We start from the raw sequence: 21531 nt of genomic DNA, 5'->3' as shown, positions 1-21531 counted from the left end.
GAATCGACTCCATCATCAGATTATAAATTCAATCTGTACCCGAAGGACCAGAACGGAATAGGGTCATCTACATTCTCATTATATTATAAGGGGGCATTCGAACGTATGTAAATAAATTGGTTGGTAACAGATCATGTTTGTGAAAGAGTGTCACAACTGGCAATTACAGAAGCTAATTCATCTGTTATATATAGACCATACCATATAAATCATCTATTTAACATGATGATCACATCCAGTAATAGTATTCTTCTCTCAAACAAAATCCAGACAACCAGAACTATTCCCACTAAGAACCCAATTGTCTTAATACCTGATATTATGCATAACTGAAGATAAGAGTTTGAACTTCCACTAATCTAGGGAGCCTTCATTTTTCAAGAGTAGATAGGTGAAGCTGATAACAGATACCATGGAACAGAAACCTCTTGAAAAAGCAAAAATATTTAATTGGTGATTGAACCAGATAGAGTTCCCCAAAATAAGCTGGGATGCCGCTAATGTTATACAATTCCACACAATCAGTTGATTTCCCATTTTTTCCATGGCTGAAGCAGAGTACTTAGGATAGATATGCTTGTAACCTCCCAGCTGCTGCCAATATAAAACCTACCATTGCACCCATTAACAGTTAATGTTGAAGAAAATATAATATCCAAGGATAAAGCAGGGGAGCATGCAATCAAGACATGCCTTCCATTTTTATTTAATTTATGCCTCAGAAGGGGAATTAGTAATGCTAATTTAGCAAGAACCAAGTTAACATGAAAACGAGAAATGATAAATGAAATTTTGCATGTTAAACCATCATAGCTTAATATACATTGAAAAAGAGGTAATAGATGCTGTCCAACATCCAAAATACCATATGCATACACAAATTTCACAACCCCATGTCACTCACCTAAGCACCCTAATTGAAGCCTTGCATTTGCAATGGACAACTAACAATTACTTTGTAAGGAAATCATTTAAGCACTAGGGCAAAAGAACTAGTGAACTTGCACCAACTAAAGACCATGGTCATCAAGAACACCCCCTATACATACATAGCACATGCATACATTGCATGTGTGCACACACACACACACACACGATCAATCTAGTACATTAGTTTAAAACTTTAAATTCCTAATAGAGAAGTTTGATATGTTTCATTCAGGAAATACCATCACACCCATAGTTTTCTAGGAAGGTATCTTATGAATGGCATAAAATCTACAAGGTTCTTAAGATGAGAAAACATCCATGAGCCACTCTCCATGCCTCAGTGAATCATTTAGCTCACATACCAATGCTTAAGAGGATTATTAAATTCATTTACTAGTGCTGAATCTATCAATACCACAGGATACCTGTAAATAAAGTGGAAGGCCTCCCAGGTCTTGACTTGAACTCCGGATGGAACTGTACTCCCACATAGAATGGATGATTTGGCAGCTCTAAAATCTGCTTAGTATTTTACTGATAGTAAATAGACGAAAGTATATAACAACTAAAAAACTGGTCATAAGATAGATTATTTTGCACATCCATACCTCCATTCTTCTGCCAGTTTCATCCTTCCCTACAAATTTCAAGCCAGCATTTTCTAGAGCCTCAACTGATTCAGGATTTACCTAAAAAAGAGAGCTTTTCAGTGTTTCATGAATGACAATATATTCAACTAGAACCACCATAAAGCATACAATCTTTAAAGTTTACATATTACACAAAAAAAAACTCTCTTAAATTTTGTGACTAACCTCGTATCTGTGGCGGTGGCGCTCATCCACATACTCAGGGTTCTTGTACCTAGAATGACAGAAGGAATGGAATGAGTTTGATACACATTTGTAAGCACAAAGAGTCTAGTTTAGCTAAGATTAACCCACACACACTATCACATAAAATTCTTTGGCAAACCAGGCACATGCACAGGATTATAAAAAAAATGGGTTGTATTGAGCATCATTAATAGACACTAAACAATGTGCAATTCAGAGAACTAATATTGTTCAAGTTTTATTACATACAGCTTAGAAGTAATACAGTCATGGTCGCAGAAGAATGTGTTGCGAGAACCAAGTCTCATTGTACTACCCATATAGGTTTTGGATCCCTGTAAATAAAATGTGAAAAATCAGAAGTCAAGAAACTCCCAAGAAATAGATGGTGCCTCTTTATTTAACACATCACCCTTTAGATAAAGCAGCCAACCTCTGGCATAAAAATGACAACAGGATCAGGTGTACCAGAGTCAAACTCTGTACTGTTTGCTTTCTCCAGTCCAAGCACCTGAGTGAGTCCAATAGAATGAACATTTAGTAATATGTACTATACTGACAGAATATTCTGACATGAAATGGTTAATGCACAAGAAACAAGGAAAAGAATGATGACAGACCGAACGTGAAAACTCAATAACTGAAATCTGCATTCCCAAGCAAATGCCAAGATAGGGAACTTGGTTTTCTCTAGCAAACTTTGCAGCTAGGATCATTCCTTCTATTCCACGATCTCCAAATCCACCAGGAACCAGAACACAAGCAGAATTCTGAAGTCATACATTTAAGCAAATAAATAATTATTGTTGAGGTTACAGAATGCCCAATATGTTCATGTGGAGACTAGAAAGATATTCACAAATAAAACTTTATTAAGCAGAAATATAACATATTGCCATCTACCCTGATCTCACCTTTAGAGTCTCCCAAGCAGCCGCATGGACTTGTGGTGCCTGCATATAGAACACGTGTCAGCTAGGGATGGCAGTGGACCGGGGGAAAGTGGGGCCCCGCGCCGCCTCGCCCCGTTTGGACCGGAGATGAAGGGTATGAAACGGGGATGGAGGCGGGGACGAAGGTTAAAATCCATCACCGTTCGGGGATGGACTTACACTTTTCCCCGCCCCGTCCCTGCCACGATCCCCGCCTAGCCCCGCCCGCCCCATCCCCAGTCCTTCTAAAGGATGGCAATAGACTACGGGGAAACGGGGCCCCACCCCGCCTCATCCCCGTTTGAACCGGGGATGGAGGACATGAAACGGGGATGAAGGCGGGGGTGGAGGTTAAAATCCATCCCCGTGTGGGGATGGAGGTTCTAATCTTGAGACGGGGCGGGGGTGGAGACCCTGTCCTCCCCCTCCGTCCCGGTCCATTGCCATCCCTAGTGTCAGCATAAGGAAATATTTAAAAGCAAAGAATATCAACATCAAACACAAATTTAGGCATTTGATACTTCTTTGGATTTCTTATCTTCAAGATCAGTAGCTGCAACCCACTGAACTGCAGGCTTCAAGGAGCACAAAATACAAGCATGTAAAAGGGCCTGAACACAAGATGAAAATCAACAAATAGTAACTTAGCTCTACAAAATTTAGACCATACAAGAAAGTGAGTGTCATCATCCACATATACTGTTATTATGTTGAGCCAAAAAGTCCTAAATAATCAACAGAACCTTTCAAATATACCAGTTCTATCAATTAATAAAGTCATCACTCCATATGCAGACAAGTTAAGCCTTTACTATCATTTGAAAATTTGCTTAGGCAAGGCTGCATCAAATGCAACGCACACAACTCTCTCTCTCTCTCTCTCTCTCTCTCTCTCTCTCTCTCTCTCTCTCTCTCTCTCTCTCTCTCTCTCTCTCTCTCTCTCTTATTAGAATTTGTAGAAATTAGCATGATGAAATATCATCCAGTCACAACTGTTGCTAAATCTTAGCAACACTTAGACAGATGATGCAACAACCACTAGCCTTGTTTCATTTGTAAATATATTTTACTAATGGACTTGATGTTTCTTTCTCTAAAAAAGAAGATGAATTAGAATGAAACCACCAAATCATTTGATGCAGTGAAGGGAATCTTTCGCATAATCAGTTTCCCTTAAGAAAAGCATGAGGCATATCTCTTTAATTAAATGAGGATACCATAGGAACCATCAGAGAATTATGCATCCAAGAATACCTTCAACACAGACAGATATGAATCTGACAAGCCTGTGTATTTCCCAACCATAGCAATTTTTACCTGCGCCATCAGACAACCCAATGATTTCTTACATTATGAAACAGATTTAATTGTAGAAGTTGTTAATTCCAATGGTATCGCCTTAAGCAAATAAGCTTCTGAATGGTATTGAATTACTGTGTCAGTGAGATTGTCAAAAGTTTCTGCTCGATTAGTCCACTCTTGTAGATCAGGAGGTCTAGCAATACTGCAAGAGAATTTAAAAAATAAGTCATCAGAAAATACATCAAATGTAATGCCTCTTAAATGTAGTAGAAGCTTTCAAATTGTAGAAGTTAGTAGTTGACAAGAAATCAAAGAAGAAGAACAACAGCTACAACTAGCAACATGAGACTCACCTTAAACAATTTAGTTGCTTTAAGATGGCATTATGAGCATTTTGATTCTGTGAACAATAAAATCCTATAATCAAAAAAAGAAAAAAGACAATTTCTAAAAGAAGCATTAATGGTTAGCATTCTTGGCTGTCAATACATACACAATGCCCATTATAAAATACACAGAATTCTTGGTGTGCATACACATTTTCCCATGAATATTTGTATGCCTAAATTGCAAGTAGAAAATCTAGCCAAGGTACAAATTGCTTACCTGAAGTAAAAGGGGAATATGCCATATGTTGGGAACATCATGTATACTGAGAATATTTTCTGCCTAAGGATGAAAGGAAATTGTCATGAGGATAACAACTTAAAAAATTGCCCAACTGAAAACACCAAAAAAGAGCATGAGTGTGTACCGGGACATGGCAGAATTGTGATAATTTCTCCTTTGTGTTGTCCAACAATGGCTGAAAAAAAGAACAAGAAATATGTTTCTCTTTTAGCAGAACCCAATCTAATCTGCATAAGAACATCTACAAAGAGAAAGTTATTTGGTGGAAGAGGCTAAAGGAGCCATAGTTACCACATGATGGCAATAGCTCAGAATTATAAAACAACAAACCAAATTTCTTTATTGTCGTGCATTAACAACACAAAAATAATAATAACAAAAGCTACAGAATCATATCTATAATTGAATGTAGAAAATTATGAAAACAGGCAACAAAAAAACTTCTGACAACTCCAAATCGACATGCTTTTAATGCATTGTTAATGTACTAATACAGTGTGAATGTTTTAAAAAAAAGGAACAGAATAATGCCTTGATAATAGAATTTTATTGTTAATGACGTCACTAATGGTAAGATGGATTATTTGAAATTAGTGCAATTTCTGGTGACTCAGAAAAAGGCCAACTCCAGAGCATTCACAAGACAATCAGTTGTTTACATAACTCAAATTTGAGAAATAGGCTATCACACACCCATCAGCATGCCCCCCCCCCTACCACCACCACCGGAGACACAGGGGCAGGGGTTGAGAGAGAGAGAGAGAGAGAGCAAAAAGAAAAAAACACAGAAGAAAATATCAACAAAACCGTGTAGGAGTTCAAGGGAGCTCTGGACGCACTATGTTGTGAAACAACAAGAGAAGAAAATGAATGCTGAACAATCTACTGGGTTTTAGGGGATTGAAGAACAAAAGACAAAAGGCATAAGAAAAAGATTATTTAAACGAAAAAGTGAAAAAAGAGCAGCTGTAGAAAAAATCAAAGGGTTAACTTGTAGACTTTGAGTTTTAAGTCATCTGCCCTAGTGCAATGTGCACTTTATGGAGGAACAAGGAAGCACAGATAGAAATATTGACTGCAAAGTATCAATCCCATTGTTACTCTGGGGCATCTTTTCCAATTTTTCAATATTATGATCAAGTTATCATATTTATACTGACCAATAACCTAGACAATGTAAACAAACAATGACATAAATACACAAAAAATACAAAATAAAAAAAATGCTCTGGCATAAAATTAACAGAAAATTACCTGCGCAGAACGACATGCCAATAGATGAGGTGTCAGTCCTAGCGCCCTTAGTTCTCTAACGCTATGTTGTGTTGGCTTAGTTTTCTGCATAAGCAGTTATTCAAATGATTAAGTGATGTTAACCAAAATCTCAAAAAATATGATACTCGTGCCACCTATTAGAAACATAAGTCAATCAAAAGGAATCTTAAAATCATTCCAAATATTGCTACATTAAATAGAAAAGCATGAACAATTACTTGCTCACCAACAACACCCAACACTGGTACAAGGCTCAGATGGATAAGGCAGAAGTTTTCTTGTCCTGAGAAAAATAAATTCCTTCATCAGAATGCTGGTGAACTACCAGGTCCACCTTCTTCATAAACAAGAGTGCATGCAAGCACATGGCCTTAGTGAACTGCATGTACCACAGAAACTACAAACTTCAATGCTTATTTTCTGACAATTGATATTACGTGGAATATACAGTTCCAGATTTTTCCATTAACAACAAGAAGAACAACTTGCAGAGATGGAGAATGCATAAGTTAACACGTAAAAAAAATCAAACAAATGAATGATCCAGGCTAAAACATAAAAAAGTTCAAACAAAATGAATGAACAGGAACTCCCGAAGGAAAAACCTGTCCTAACACAAAAATAGAAAACTGATAGAACACTCGCCGACTGAATAAGATAACTGCCGCAAGGCCTCAATGAATGGCATTGATTCAATGTCACCTGCATTTGTAGAAAGATATCACTGAATAAAAGATTACCAGTGAAGAAAGCATTTCAAGTGAACACAGTTAATAAAATATCAGTCAAGAAATATAATCCATCACGTACCCACAGTTCCTCCCAATTCAATTACACAAACATCAGCAGGGCCCTCTCTTCCATCCACAGGAATGACAGCTACAGATGAAATCCAGTCCTTGATGGCGTCCGTGATGTGTGGAACAACCTAAAAAATAAAGAAACAACATTTGTGGGTGCTTCTTTCCCGATCTAAAATGTGGCAACTTGATTCTATTTAATATCATGGGTACATCATGTGTAATTTGTATTTATTCCATAAATCAATGACATCTAGAGAATCATACCTGAACTGTTTTCCCAAGATAATCACCTCTCCTTTCTTTGTCTAGAACAGACTGAGGACAGGATTACTTTAATATCAATTGACTAAATCATTAAAAATTCCAGGAGAAAATAAATTTCTTCCCACATACTTGCATGCTAATGGATACAATATGCACCTGATATATCTTTCCAGTAGTGATATTATTATTCCGAGTAAGTGTTACATCCAAGAAGCGTTCATAGTTTCCAAGGTCTAAATCAACCTATTAAAATAAAAAAGATAAGCACTGTAAATTATGCAGAGAAAACAAGTATGCAGAGACAGAGATGCACTGTAAATTATTTAAAAGATAAGCACCAAGAACCAAGGTAACCGCTCATATAGGATGTGAAAGTATCAAACAATAGGTTTCACAATTACATGAAGCAAAGTGCTCATATGTGGCACGTGCATATGAATGTATATTTTATATTTGCAGTACAATGTGCACACTGCAAGATTGCAATTAAGGTGGCAAACGATCACTATCATCAGATTTCATGCTGCTTAAGCTCATGGAAGTCGCCTTACAAAAGCAAACCATATCTATAGTGTGGGCTACATAAAACAATTACGTCAAAGAGTTGTTCCATAAGCGTGCATTTTTTCACATGAAGTCTTGATTGACTTCATTGTCCAAACAACACTGACAAAAGCGTCAATGAAAGTGAGAATTTGCATGCATTAAAATATTATGTATTTTTCTGTGATAAATAAGCATATCAAAGTGCAGTTCTAACCTATCAAACCTTATAAAATTGGGCAAGTTACAAAATAAGTGCAACTGGGATGAAATGGCACACACAAAATCACAAATGAGTATTAGTCTTAGACTAAAATGCTCCATTTTATATGACCACATCTAGGACAAAGAGAAGCTTGTGCACAAAGAGAGACTGATATTTGATAGGGAAGAGAGTTAATATTTGGTTATGTTGTTAGTCCCATGCCATCGAGTGAGGATATGGGATCAAACGATAAAGGGGATCACCCAATCACCTGTCCAACCAATAGTTTTCCCCATGTGTTGGCAGTGGAGGGTGGACCCATGTTCTGTTGGGGCCACAGCCAACACTGTCTTAGGATTGGTTGGAAAGTTGATCACCCCAATCACCTGATCCCATTTCTCTAATGACCCCACTCGTTTTTCAACAGTTTTTATTGCTTTGTACATGTATGATCTATATAGCTTCTTTGGTAAGAAACAAATGTTGGATAGTGTGACTGTGATGTGCAAACAGTTTTTCTAAGATTAAAAATTCAACAGCCCACAATGCCTTGAATTTTCATGGTTGAAACTTTTGGAGATTTACGTTGAAACGTGTCGGTCAAATTTGTGCTTCCCACTAAACAAACCACGTTGAATGCATCTATGGGGTCAGATTGATGAAATGAAACCCACATCTATGGAAGATTCCTAAATGGGCAATTCATAGACATAGGGTGCAAGAAAGGCGCATCAAATACACAGGCAGATTACCTACAAGAGATAACTAGTAAAACTGCTGCATCGAGAACGTAATTGCTCATCAAATTGTATGAACTCCGTGATCATACAACCATTTAAAGTCCCCACATAAAATCAAAGGTTTCCCACCCAATAAAACCATGACCAACCACACTAACCTCCAAAAGTCCACCCATAATCCTAAACCGCACCAATTCAAGAACCACCCAACAACTACCACCAACAAAAAACCAATAGACGAATATCCTTTTTACACAATTATACTACTTTTATGCGACTCATAAACGAAACAAGCAAATTAGGCCATAGAAACGCATGATACTTAGCAACTCGTAGTATTAACAAAAAAACAAAAATCTTGAAAAGGGGAACCAAACCTCGCCACCATCATCCAGAACAAAGACCTCTCCGTGTTCAAAAGGGGACATGGTTCCAGCGTCGGTGTTCAAATATGGATCTAAAAAACCAACACCCATCAATCAAAAAACCACCAACCCTCCAATTCCATCATCAAAGCAATGAAAACTTTAACACTGTTTGTATGATTGATTAAATATGGGGAAAAGCAAGAAAAAAAACGAGATGGGTGGGCACCAATTTTGATGGAGGTGACGCGGAGACCGCATGCTTTGAGGACGACGCCGATGCTGCTTGCCGTCACGCCCTTCCCCAGCCCACTCACCACACCCCCCGTCACCAACACGTACTTCATCCTCTCTCTCTCTCTCTTTCTCCCTCTGCGAAGAATACTCGGGAAGAAGAAGAAGAAGCTGGGTGTGTGTCTGCGAAGATTACTAGGGAAGAAGAAGAAGTGAGAGAGAGAGAGAGAGAGAGAGCGGGAAACGGTAGTTTTTACTCGGCGTTGAATAAAAGCGAAGTCTATTTCTTTATCCTCCTTGCTTCGAATTCTTTACAATATTTTCTTTGTTCTTGTTCAGCCCTACTTGGCTCTGTTTGCGACGAGGCAATCCTCCAAGTTCTAAGTTTGTTTGATCCATAATTACAAAATCTCGTTATCAGGATATTCTTAGCAAAGCAAAATCTTACGATAAATTTAAAAAAATTGGTTTGTTCGAGAACATTTTAAGAAAATATCATATATTTAAATTTTAAAACTATATTTAAAAATATAAGAGCAACATTAAAAATATGAAAAATAAATATCAAATTAATAACGTGATAAACATATGAAATTTTCAAAATAGACAATATTTTGAAAATATTGTGCTTTTTGGAGATTATATCGATATTTGAAAATCTTACCCTAACATTTTGAGATTTTCAAAAATGGCTGATTTTTGTGACTGGTTTGATCCGTGGTGACAAACATATTTTTTTGCCATATTCAAGACATCGTCGCCTGACTGAGAATCCTGGTCTTTTATTTTTTGTCAGTGCCAATAAAAAACTTAGTTTATGAGGTCAATGCCACTTGGTGGGCTAGCAGCCTAGCACTCGACGAGATTGACTTAATGCATTGGTCTTGTGTCAGAATCTCATTGAGGCAACCTCTAGCTTACTATTAAAAAATAATAATAATAAAAATAAAAATAAAATATTATCATTTTCATCATCGCAGTTGTCATACTAGTTTTCCAACTTACATGGGATTGGCTGTAAGAATCTTATTTCTCCATACATTCTTATTTACAGCCAAAGTGAAAGCTATCGTTTGCAACAAGTAGCTTTCGTAAACTAGTAATAAATAAGAAAACCACTTCCTGACTTCCATCTCAATTTTGTTAATCTCCAAAAAGCCCTATAAGATTCAAGGATGTAGTTTTGACCATCATAAGGATCTTGACATACCTCAATTAGAGATGCAAATGGATCATATTCAAGATGGATGTTTTGTAATTTTTTGTTGTTCTGAATCTTCATATATTTAGTTGTTCAGGATCCAAACCATTTGCATCCCTAACCTCAACTCTACTGTCACTCATTTATGACCTTGGCAAGATTCACATGGTTTTAAACGTAACCTTAATTAGTCTCTTAAATGCACAAAGTACTCAGGCTCGATATGCTCTTTCGACCATCAACTTACATGTGGATTTGTGTTGTACTGTAGACTTTTGTCGAGGGGCACATGCATATTAATCCCAACTTTTTATTTTTTTTTAAATAAGAGAGTGCAACATGAGGACTTATCAAAAGGTCACCTATCCAAGTATTACCTTTCGGCCATCAACTCATAGACTTTTGTCAAGGAGGCATACGAAGATTAATCCCAACTTTTTGTTTTTATTTTTATTTTAAGAATAAGAGAGTGCAACATGAGAACTTATCAAGAGGTCACCTATCTTCCTATCAATCTTAGTACTACTTTCACCCAAGCACGCCTAACTTCAGAATTTTGATGGAGCATTAGTGCTTGTATGATCGCACCAAACCTAACTTTTTGTTGTTCTTGCAAAAAGTGGCTGCCTTCAATATTTAAAGGCTTGTACATTGACATAAACATTACACCAAGCAGTGATCGTCCATTAAACCATGGATCCCTAATGTCTCATCTTTAACTGATCATGTATTGCACTCTATTAAGTCAAACAACTTAGAATGATCACTCAAGCACATTGCAGTCAACTAATGATTTTACTTGCTTGACTTGTTATTGCTTTGTTTAACTTGCCACTTTTGTAATTATTGTGGTTAGCACTTGCTGAAAACATTATTAACACTTGTTATCATATAAATTTGCCAACATAAGCATCCAAAAAACTACTTAATTAAGAGGTCATTCTTAGTCCTTAAGCCACTCTTTTATATGTCACAAGATTTTTTATAACCACAGGCCAATGCAGCAGTTGGGTCTATGGATAGAGTCATCCTTATCAAGATTCAACATGAATCTTCCTAGCTATGGATGGAATATACTTCCATACAGTAATTGGAAATAACCTACCGAAATGATTTAGTTAAACATATAGTTCATAATAAATAGAGTAATGGTGACAAATTGATCCCAAGGATACCATTCAAACTCAAGTTCAATCATGGCATGTAGGGGTGAAAATGGGTCAGATCTCCAAGCAGGTTCCAAACTAGATCTGACCCATAGTACTAAGTTCAGATATTCCATAACCAAAACCGGGTTGCATTTGGAACAGATAATGTCAGGTTAAGTTGGATTCAAGTGGGAATCAGACAAATCAATATACATAGTGGGATGAAAATTGAGTCTGACCCAACCTATTTTTTTTATTTCGCATGAAAACCAATGCACTTGACCCATTTTCCATAGATCCAGCATCATAGAAGGTCAGATCATTTCAAGATATAGAATTCTACCTTGTGATCTGCATCAGATTCGGATTTAGAGCTGGATCCACTCATTGAAAGTTCGATCATGTGTTAGTCCGGTCAACCTTGATCCATCCTATATCTGACCTATTTACAACCCTATTGGCATGCAATTTTGATGCATCTCAATTACGCAATATTTAGGGTTTTAGAAATCAACAAACTTGGTGAATAAGATCAGATCCAGGATATGATTGGGGGCGGTCTCCTTTTTCCTTTTTGAGATTGGCCAAGCTGGAGCTATGAATTGGTTGTGTTTTCACTTAGTTACTGTTTGGATGACACCCAAAACCAGGTTTTCAAGTTTTGGGTGTCAAACCAGGTTTTTTCACCCAAAAACCTAGTTTAGTGGCTGTTTGGATGCCTTTCAAATTAAATGTTGGTACACCAGATTTGAGGGCAAAACTGGGTTTTTAACCTAGTTTTGCAAAACAGGGCCCCCTCCCTGTTTTCCAACTTGGTTTATCGTGGAGGGAAGTTGTTCCCTACCAACATCCAGCTTAGTCCGATCATTTTCGGTCAGAAATGGCCAGAATTTATTATTTTTTTTTTCATCCATGACGTTTCCAACCAGTGGCTGGTAGAAAAAAGGTTGGGGATTTTTTTTTTTCAATTTTAGGTTGGTTGACCCTTCTTTTTTTTTTTAAAGGCAAGCTGGGGTTAGGCAGACCCCCACCAGTTATACATCTATACCATTGGGTTTGAACCTGCAACGTCCCAACACAAGGTGACTTGCACTAGCTTCTCCTACTAGACAAGACAAGTGGAGCTAGGGGCGTAGCTAGGATTCATGTGGGGGGGGGGGGCAAACAGGGGTGTAGAAAAAAAGTTTTATTTGTGCGATAGTTGGGGGTTCGGGGGCAGCGCCCCCGAAAATTTTTTTTTTTGAGATAAAATAAAAAAGGGCTACACTTATTAATAAAAATCTATTTCATATGGACAAATCAAACTATTTGCTGCAGTCAGGGCTGGGCTAGGACTGGGCTTTAAAAACAAAAAAATTTAACTGTTTTGGGAGGCAGGACTGGGCTACAGCCCAGTCCTGCCCCCCCCCCCCCCCCCCCCCTAGCTACGCCCCTGAGTGGAGCCCTTGTTGGTTGGTCAACCATCTCGGCTAATAGATGGACAACCACAATTTTCTTTTTTTAGTTTTTTGGCATGGAGGGTTATTTTCTTGCAAGCCTGGAAAATGACCTGGTTGGTGTCGCCCACTAGATGTGCACACCGGCCTTTCACTAGTGGACTCTAAGGGTTTGTTTGATATGTCGTCCCCCGCCCATTTTTGGATGTTTCGGCTGGTTGGGACGGAGTATGAAACATACAGTAGATGTAGCGGACGAGCGAAACGCATATGCCGCATCTTGATTTTAGCGTAATTTCAATTTCACATACGAGAGGAACAAAAGATAAAAAAACCCGATGATTTTTCCTCTCACTATAAGAATATGGGTCAATAGCAGTGACTCATTAACGATGACATAAAAAGTCATCACTATTGTTGGAGTTGAATTATCGCAATAACAACTACTTTATATATCGTCGTTATAGATATGTCTATAACGGTGACTTTATATATTGTTGTTAAAGATATGTCTCTAATGGTGATTAATAAATGTCGATGTTATAAATTGTCTTTAACGGTGACATATATGACCGTTAAATATTGCCGTTAAAATACTTTTGACGGCAATATTTAACGGCCATTAAATGTCATCATTATTGATCAATAACGATGACATTATGGCATTGTTGTTATAGGGTTTTACTCTATAACGGTGATATGTGTGGCCATTATATATATATATTAAGGTCAATAGCGGCGACATAGATTACTCCATAACGGCAACATAACCGTTATTGAGTTTATAATTAGGGTCAGTGTGATTTCTTTTTTTTGCTCTCTCTCTCTCTCTTTGGCCTCTTTCCTCCCTACTCAGGTGACATCATCAGACACCTACTCCCTGCTTGGGTGATGTCGTCGAACCTAGACCCAACCTCCCTCCTCTCTGCTCGACTAATGCCACCGGACCGACCCCTCTCTCGATAGTCTCTCTCTCTTCTTCCTCCTTTTTTCTTTATTCTTCTTCTTCTTTGGGGCCCATCACACTACGCCAAACCTCTTTGGGGTTGGCTTGGTTTTTTATGAGTGTGGGTCTTAATGCAAGCTCATGACCCAAACCATCGACCCATTAAACCAACTAGGTTTTAATGCAAGATGACCAGCTTTCAGGGTTCAAGGTTGAACCTGTATGGATCATATTTTAAGTTTTTGTTAGTTAATAGAGAGATCTTCTAGGTTACTATTTGTAGACCGTTTGGTAGTTCTGATATTCAACATATGTCTATAATCTTCCATTTTCTATTACTATATCGATGACCCACTGGATCATATTATATTTTCTTCTAGGTTACTAGAGAGATCTTATGTTTTCTATTGCTATATGGATCATATTATATTTGTTAGAGGCTAAATTATGCATTGTGTGAATATAGATGATTATCAGCCTCCTCCCTATGAAATTTATTTTTTACCCAAAACTTGTTAATTAATTATTTTTTGGCTTGAGCATGAAATTATTTTATTTGACAATCAGTCTCAAATGATGCCAAATAGTTCAACCTTCAGATAGACAAGATGTTAGTTTTTACTCGATAGTTTTACTTTGATTTTTGGACAGCTGATAGTTTTACTTTGATTTATTCACTGATGGTTTAGTTTCACCACCTTTTTGTTCATTTTTACCTTGGTTTTTGTTTTCCTTCGCATACACTGGTTTATCTCCAGACCTACATTCTTCGAATAAACATCTATTCTCCAAATAAACTAAGGACATTTGAAAATATAATAAGGAACTCACAACTAATGTTCCATTAAATCAAGTTTATGTGCATGTGCATATCCATTTCATAACATTTTTTAATAACAATTTTTTTGTGTATCACATAATCTAGGGTCATATCCAGTGTGGTTTCTACTCCAGGGTGTTGGGGAGGGATGTACCAGGAGTGGTGCTAACTTTTTGGTTTTTGCAAGAAATAGACACCCTTTGGACTCAAACCAATGTCTCCATAGTGATAACCCAAGAGCTACACTACTGCACCGCAATGGCCCTCCTACCATATAACATTATTTCATTGCATTGAATCAACCTATTAACAATACTCTTACTATATCTATTGGTCATTTAAGTTGTCTATGACATTATGAGCTCAACCATATTAAAGCATCACAATCAACTTATATGAGAGCACAAACATTAGTATCAACTATAATCTTCATGCAAGGTAAGTTAAAACATGGATGTTTACTTCACTATTCTCACTTGTCAAACTAATGTTGCTTTTCTACTGTAGTTTCACAAACTAATATACCACTATAAACATTGAATCAACAGTTTCTAGCTCTAATCAAAATCTCTGCAGTAAGCATTTTTTGCTAAAGAAGGTGTAATCTTATACATCTAAAACAATTTTTCCATAAACAAAGACCACATTTTTAAACTGGAAAAAGAGAAAATGAAAATGTAGTTACATTCTAACAATCAATAAATTATTGAATAAACAATGTCTATATATTGGTTTGCGGCAATGCTTTAAACTAGTTATGTCAAGAAATTCACCTTCTCTTATCAATTGTTAAGGTTCACATTGTTACACTTTGAAAAATGTTTTGATTTTTATTTTTCTTAAAATAAAAATCATCATACTCTTTTTTATGGTTAATTAAAAAGATTTTAAAGTTTACTTCCATTAAGGTTGTCGTTAGATTTATGGTAAAAAGATTCAAAAATTTTAAACATGGTTAATTGACTGAATAGAAAAATGTGCACACACCACATAGTTTTGGATATCTAGGGTTGTTGTGTGCTTGCCTATGAGTTTAACTGTGATTTGCTATGCAAGTTAGGCAAATGTGATACTTAACACTAAATATCTAAATAATGAGGCAGAAAGAAGTGTGTGTGTGTATATATATATATATATATATATATATATATATATATATATATATATATATATATATATATATATATATATATATATATTCAGGCTGAGCCTGGGGGAGGTAGGAGTGGAGATAAAAAGGGTATGTGTTGCAAATACCCTTAGACACGGATCACTGAGTCCCATGCTCTATTGTGTCAACATCATAATATGAATGTTGTGTTGCATTTTTATCATGTGTGTTATGATTATGATGTGAGGAATGCATGAGTTTTTTCAATAGTTTTATTTAAGACTATCTAACATCATGCATTCCTCATATCATAAACAAACACATGCATTCCCCAATGTGAGGAATGCATGAGTTTTATGAATTTTTTTAAACTTTTTTCTTTCAATTAACATTCAGGTATTTTTGTGTTTTTTCTTAAACTTGATTTCTTTTGCATGTAGTAAAATGTTATTTTCAATTTTACATCCTTTTCAAATTACTAATTAGAGGCATTTTTTTCTTTTAAAACCATGCATTCGTGCTTGCCCAAATTACAACCATTGTTGAAAGATCCTCTTGTTGAATATAGTGGGGTCACCGTCTATGAATATGGATAATCATGGATACATGTTCACGACAAAAGTTCTAAACTTTATACATCTGGAATTGATCGATTCTTAGAAACGATATATGCTCATGTTGATGGAGCTGTTAGGATGTGATGCCCATGTCGGCATGTGCTCATGTTGATGGAGCTGGTAGGATGCAATGCTCATGCTCATGGCGATATGTAAACATAAACTATGCTAAATTTTTTAGAATGAAGAGTCATGATAGTCACATCTTCTTTCAGCGACTACTTTCTATTGTAGTTCACAAATATCTAAAGAAGACAATCGCATTGCCTTTAATCTGTCAGAATGATATGTTTAGACTATTGTGTACAAAGACGTTGAGAAGTGATGCTTTCACGAAGACGAAGAAAAATATTCTAGTAATCTTTTGCACATTGGATAGGATATTTTCACCCATATTTTTTACCATCATGGTTCACCTAGCCATTTATCAATCATGTGAGGCTGAACTTGCTGGACCAATACAATATTGTTGGATGTATTCGACTGAGAGATTCCTTGGTAGATTAAAGTGAACTGCGAGAAATACAACATAATTGAAAGCTTCCATTGTTGAGACATATATTTTCACAGAATGTGCGACCTTTTGCTCAAAGTATCTTTGTGGTATTGATACTAGCTTTAACTATTCAAATCAACATAATGATAGGCCCAACACGACAACGATAGTCAGTTTGTCGGTATTCTCACATAACATTTGTGTGAAAGTTGGAGGCAATTTACCAATTGCACTTTCAGATTTAGAACGTGTGAGAACTCATCGATATGTACTAGACAACTGGGTTGCATGTAAGCCGTATCTAATGGAACACAAACAGATAATCTACAGCTTGTGGGACAATGTTCAACAAGCTACAATACGACATGAAAGTAAGTTCGTAAGTTGGTTTCTATAAAATCAAGAAGATGTCTCCAAAATTACGGAGTCTCATAAGAGGACCTAAGCATGAATCACAGTCTTATCAAACTTGTGATATGAAAAGTTTTAGGTTTCACACATAGTTTCGATGTGAAGACCATAGTTCCCAGAACAGTGAGGTGATGGTCTCGTGTAAAGACAATATAGGGGAGCTTGATGTAGACTGCGAACAAAATTGAGTGTATATGTTTATATATGATTAGTTCAATAATAATCGCATGTGTAAGAATAAATACCTTTACATGCGTCAACATGTCTCACTCAATATAGCAGATGATCCCTTTATTCTAGCCTTTCAAGCTAAGCAAGCATTTTATATTAGCGATCCCACAATTAGAGATGCATATACCACAATAAATAATACCAAAAAATGTGTACGAGATTCAACCATCTTCAGTTGAAAGAAATGAATAACAAGACAATGATGCGTATCAGGAAGACGATTGCAGAGGGGTTCATTCACTACTTCCACACACCATCGACAAATATCTCATGTTGTTACACCCAGATGATTCAAATGATGATTGAAAAATATTTATTTATGCGTATGATTCATCACAGCTTCTCTCAGGGCATTTTCAACTTCGACTACAAGGTAAGCATCTATCAAGTGCTTTGTTGGTATATCTTAAATTCTTATTAATGTATAACAAGTGAATCATGTTTGAATTATTATTGTTAGATTGATTCCATTTGCATTGTTATTGTTAGAGTGATTCTATTAGCATTGTTATTGTTTGAATTTTATTAAATGTAATGTTTGAATTGTTATTGTTAGAGTGATTCCATTTGCATTGTTATTATTTAAATTTTGTTGGATGTAATGTTTGAATTGTTATTGTTAGAGTGATTCCATTTGCATTGTTATTGTTTGAATTTTGTTGAATGTAATGTTTGAATTGTTATTGTTTGAGTGGTTTCATTTGCATTATTATTGTTTGAATTTTTTTGAATGTTTTCTCTCAAGTACATTAGTATAATTAAAGATATGTATGAAGGAATAATAACCAATGTCCGCACTTGTGGAGGGGTGACAACCAATTTTCCGATAACGGTTGGGTTACATCAAGGATCTGCTTTAAGCCCTTTCCTATTTGCGATAGTGATGGATGAGCTTACGAGATCAATTCAAGAAAATGTACCGTGGTGTATGTTGTTTGCTGATGATATTGTTTTGATTGATGAGTCTAGAGCTGGGGTTAATGCTAAGTTAGAATTATGGAGACAGACATTGGAAGCTAGAGGTTTTAAGTTGAGTAAGAGTAAGACTGAATATATGGAATGTCAGTTTAGTAAGCAACGAAGTAGTGATGGGAGTGTAGTGAAGCTTGGTGAGCAAGAAATACCGGTGAATGATTGTTTCAAATATTTGGGATCCATCATTCAAAAGTATGGAGAAATTGATGGAGATGTAAATCATAGGATAAAGGTTGGGTGGATGAAATGGAAAAGTGCAACTGGAGTGTTGTGCGATCGTAGAATGCCATTGCGGTTGAAGGGAAAGTTTTATAGGACGACTATTAGACCCGCTTTACTATATGGTATGGAATGTTGGGCTGCCAAGAGACATCATATTCAAAAAAATGAGTGTAGCTGAGATGCGGATGCTTAGATGGATGTGTGGAAATACAATAAAAGATAAGATTCGGAACAAGGAGATACGTAAGAAGGTAAGTGTTGCACCCATTGAAAATAAGATGCGAGAGAATCGTTTACGGTGGTTTGGACATATTCGGCGAAGGCCTAATGATGCTCCAGTTAGAAGGTTGGAGAAATGGGAAAATATATTAGTTAAAAGAGGTCGGGGTAGGCCTAGGAAGACTTGGATGGAGATGATAGGAAAGGATATGAATGCTTTGAACCTCACCGAGGACATGACATTGGATAGAAATGATTGGAGGAAAAGGATTCATGTGGAAGACCCAAAATGAATTTCTTTTTTGGTTCATATCGCTGACCCCAATTGTTTTGGGATGAAGGCGTAATTGTTGTTGTTGTTTAATTTTTTTGAATGTAATGTTTTAATTGTTATTGTTAGAGTGGTTCCACTTGCATTGTTATTGTTAAAATTTTATTGAATTTAATGTTTGAATCGTTATTGTTAGAGTGATTACATTTGCATTGTTATTGTTGAATTTTGTTAAATGTAATGTTTTAATTATTATTGTTAGAGTGATTCCATTTGCAATGTTATTGTTTCATATGCAATTTTTGTATGAAAAAAATTTATAGTTAACTAATATAAAAATTTATTTTTGCAGGTTTAAGGCCTATAACTATGACATTAATATGTCATCGTTATAGGTCTTAAACTATCATAGCCTATAACGACGACTATGGGGTTGCCATTATAAGATATAACGATGACATTAACATGTCACCATTATAGGTCTTAAACCCATCATAGCATATAACGGTGACTACGAGGTCACCTACAAGCCCTCCCGCCTCTTTTTTTTAAAATACAATACAATATATGAATAGTCATTCGTTGAATAATCTACTATTTCATTTCTGAATAGAATAAGCATATAGATCCAATTCTTAGGATTATTACCTAATACTATGTAATACTAATAATAACCAGTATTGAAATAAATGATTCCTTTTTTGTTTTATGGGAAGCCAGAGTATCACTCACTACACGATCACTATATCACTACACTTTATATATATATATATATATATATATATATATATATATATATATATATATATATATATATATATATATATATATATATATAAATAATGAAATCTTTTCTTCACTTCAATAATAAATAAGGATCAATTAAAAAGAGAGGTTTCTCCTATGTCATAGGCAAATACTAATTGCAAAGAACGATTTGTTCCCTCCTCTAAAGATTTTTTGTATATATTCTTAATATTAGTTTATATTGCAACATGGAACGAAAAGGACAATATACATTATGAGTAGAAGGAGTTGTGACCCTTAGCTTGATTTATGGTCCACAACTAGGGAGGATATAAAATGATCCACCAATCCCAAGGATCCATGAGTTCATTATGGATTCAATGATCTCATTATAGGCTATAACAAAATTTAATTCTCGTTGTTATCTCTTATAACAATGACTTTGATTCCGCCGTTAAAGTATACTTGTTGTTATAGGCTAATCGCCGTTATAGGCTAAGGCACTGCTATTGGAATGTATTCTTTAACAATGACTTATAATTGTCATCGTTATTAGTCAACAAAGGCCAAAACTAGACTTCCACTTTTTGTCGCTATTATAAGTCTATAATGGCAAAAAAAAGAGCAATAGCGACGACTTTTGTCGTTGCTATTGACTCTCATTGTAGTGTCTCCCCCGACTCACACTGCCCCTCTCCCCTGAACCCTCTTGCTCTTGTTGCCTCCCTTCCCACCCCGGCAAGCGACTATTGTTGTTCCTCTGGTGTCCCTTCGACGAGCAACCATAGTCTCTCTCTATCCCCCTCTCGTTGGTGCCACGAGGGGCCACACCCTCATGAAGGAGAAGTGTGATGTCCTGACCGTTCAGTTCTAGCAGATCCTGAAGAAGATTGTCACCATGAAGCAATCGATGGGATGGGCGAGATCATGAATGCCTCCGCCTTCGCCCTCACGGAGGCCAAGTATGTCGCCAGTGAGAACATCAAGCACATCATCCTCGAGAACGGCTAACAAACTCAGCTTTGATACTCTGCCTACATCAAGGTCGTCGAGGTCCTCATCAAGCTCTCTTTGTTGCAGACATCGTTCCTCACCCTCGACGAGGCGATCATTATGATAAACCAGAGGGCGAACGCACTCGAGAACATGGTGAAGCCAATGCTAGAGAACACGATCAGCTACACCAAGGTGAAGCTGGAGAGGGAGGATTTCTTTCGGTTGAAGAAGATCCAAGGGTACAAGAAGAGGGAGATCGACGGGCAGCAAAAAACCGCCAAGCAATTCGCTGAAGAGCAGGTAACAACGAAGGTTTCTCTCAAGAAGAGGATTTCGATGAAAAAATCAGACTCCAACCAGACTTAACTTGATTTGGTTCCAGGTCTAGCTGAATATGGGGACTCATATGGATTAACTGGTTTGGATGCAAATTGAGTTGGGTGTACACCTGTTTTTGAATTGGGTCTAAAAAAGTTTGTTTTCCGCTAAGGACTGGGCACCACTAAGGACTATAATATAGACCTATATGGTTAAATAGGTATTCACAAGTGATCTTGTTAGAAAATGTCAACTTCTATAAACAGATTTGGATTTGGTATCAGTTATGGTAATGTGTCAGGTCCCA

The 21531-nt window shown here is 36.5% G+C and overlaps 1 protein-coding gene and 1 pseudogene across 1 annotated transcript; one reads left to right on the top strand and one right to left on the bottom strand.

Annotated features, from left to right (window-relative positions):
• Positions 1-216: 216 nt before the first annotated feature.
• LOC149839232 (uncharacterized) lies at positions 217-9193 on the bottom strand. The gene is made up of 22 exons (XM_090004042.1): positions 9055-9193; positions 8838-8917; positions 7129-7215; positions 6973-7023; positions 6716-6833; positions 6551-6607; positions 6124-6188; positions 5885-5968; positions 4755-4805; positions 4607-4669; positions 4354-4400; positions 4133-4202; positions 3953-4015; positions 3220-3309; positions 2681-2719; positions 2387-2536; positions 2200-2277; positions 2016-2101; positions 1746-1794; positions 1539-1619; positions 1356-1449; positions 217-609 (listed from the first exon to the last, which is right to left on the bottom strand). The coding sequence occupies exons 1-22, from the start codon at positions 9170-9172 to the stop codon at positions 563-565; spliced, it is 1668 nt and encodes a 555-aa protein (XP_089860168.1). The 5' UTR covers positions 9173-9193; the 3' UTR covers positions 217-562.
• A 7945-nt stretch (positions 9194-17138) lies between these two features.
• LOC149839231 (V-type proton ATPase subunit D pseudogene) lies at positions 17139-21272 on the top strand (annotated as a pseudogene).
• Positions 21273-21531: the final 259 nt, after the last annotated feature.

The sequence above is a fragment of the Nuphar pumila genome, chromosome 4, assembly GCF_984573655.1.
Source record: "Nuphar pumila chromosome 4, dmNupPumi1.hap1.1, whole genome shotgun sequence".
NCBI lineage: Eukaryota > Viridiplantae > Streptophyta > Magnoliopsida > Nymphaeales > Nymphaeaceae > Nuphar > Nuphar pumila.
Note: the sequence above shows the minus strand (reverse complement) of the source record. Positions and strands in the feature narration are given on the sequence as shown.

Coding starts and splice junctions, on each gene's coding strand:
- LOC149839232 (XM_090004042.1), bottom strand. CDS start 9,172: ATGAAGTACGTGTTGGTGACGGGGGGTGTGGTGAGTGGGCTGGGGAAG. Junction 8,918..9,054: donor CGTCACCTCCATCAAAATTG/GTGCCCACCCAT, acceptor TTGGTTTTTTAG/ATCCATATTTGAACACCGAC. Junction 1,450..1,538: donor AAACTGGCAGAAGAATGGAG/GTATGGATGTGC, acceptor AATACTAAGCAG/ATTTTAGAGCTGCCAAATCA.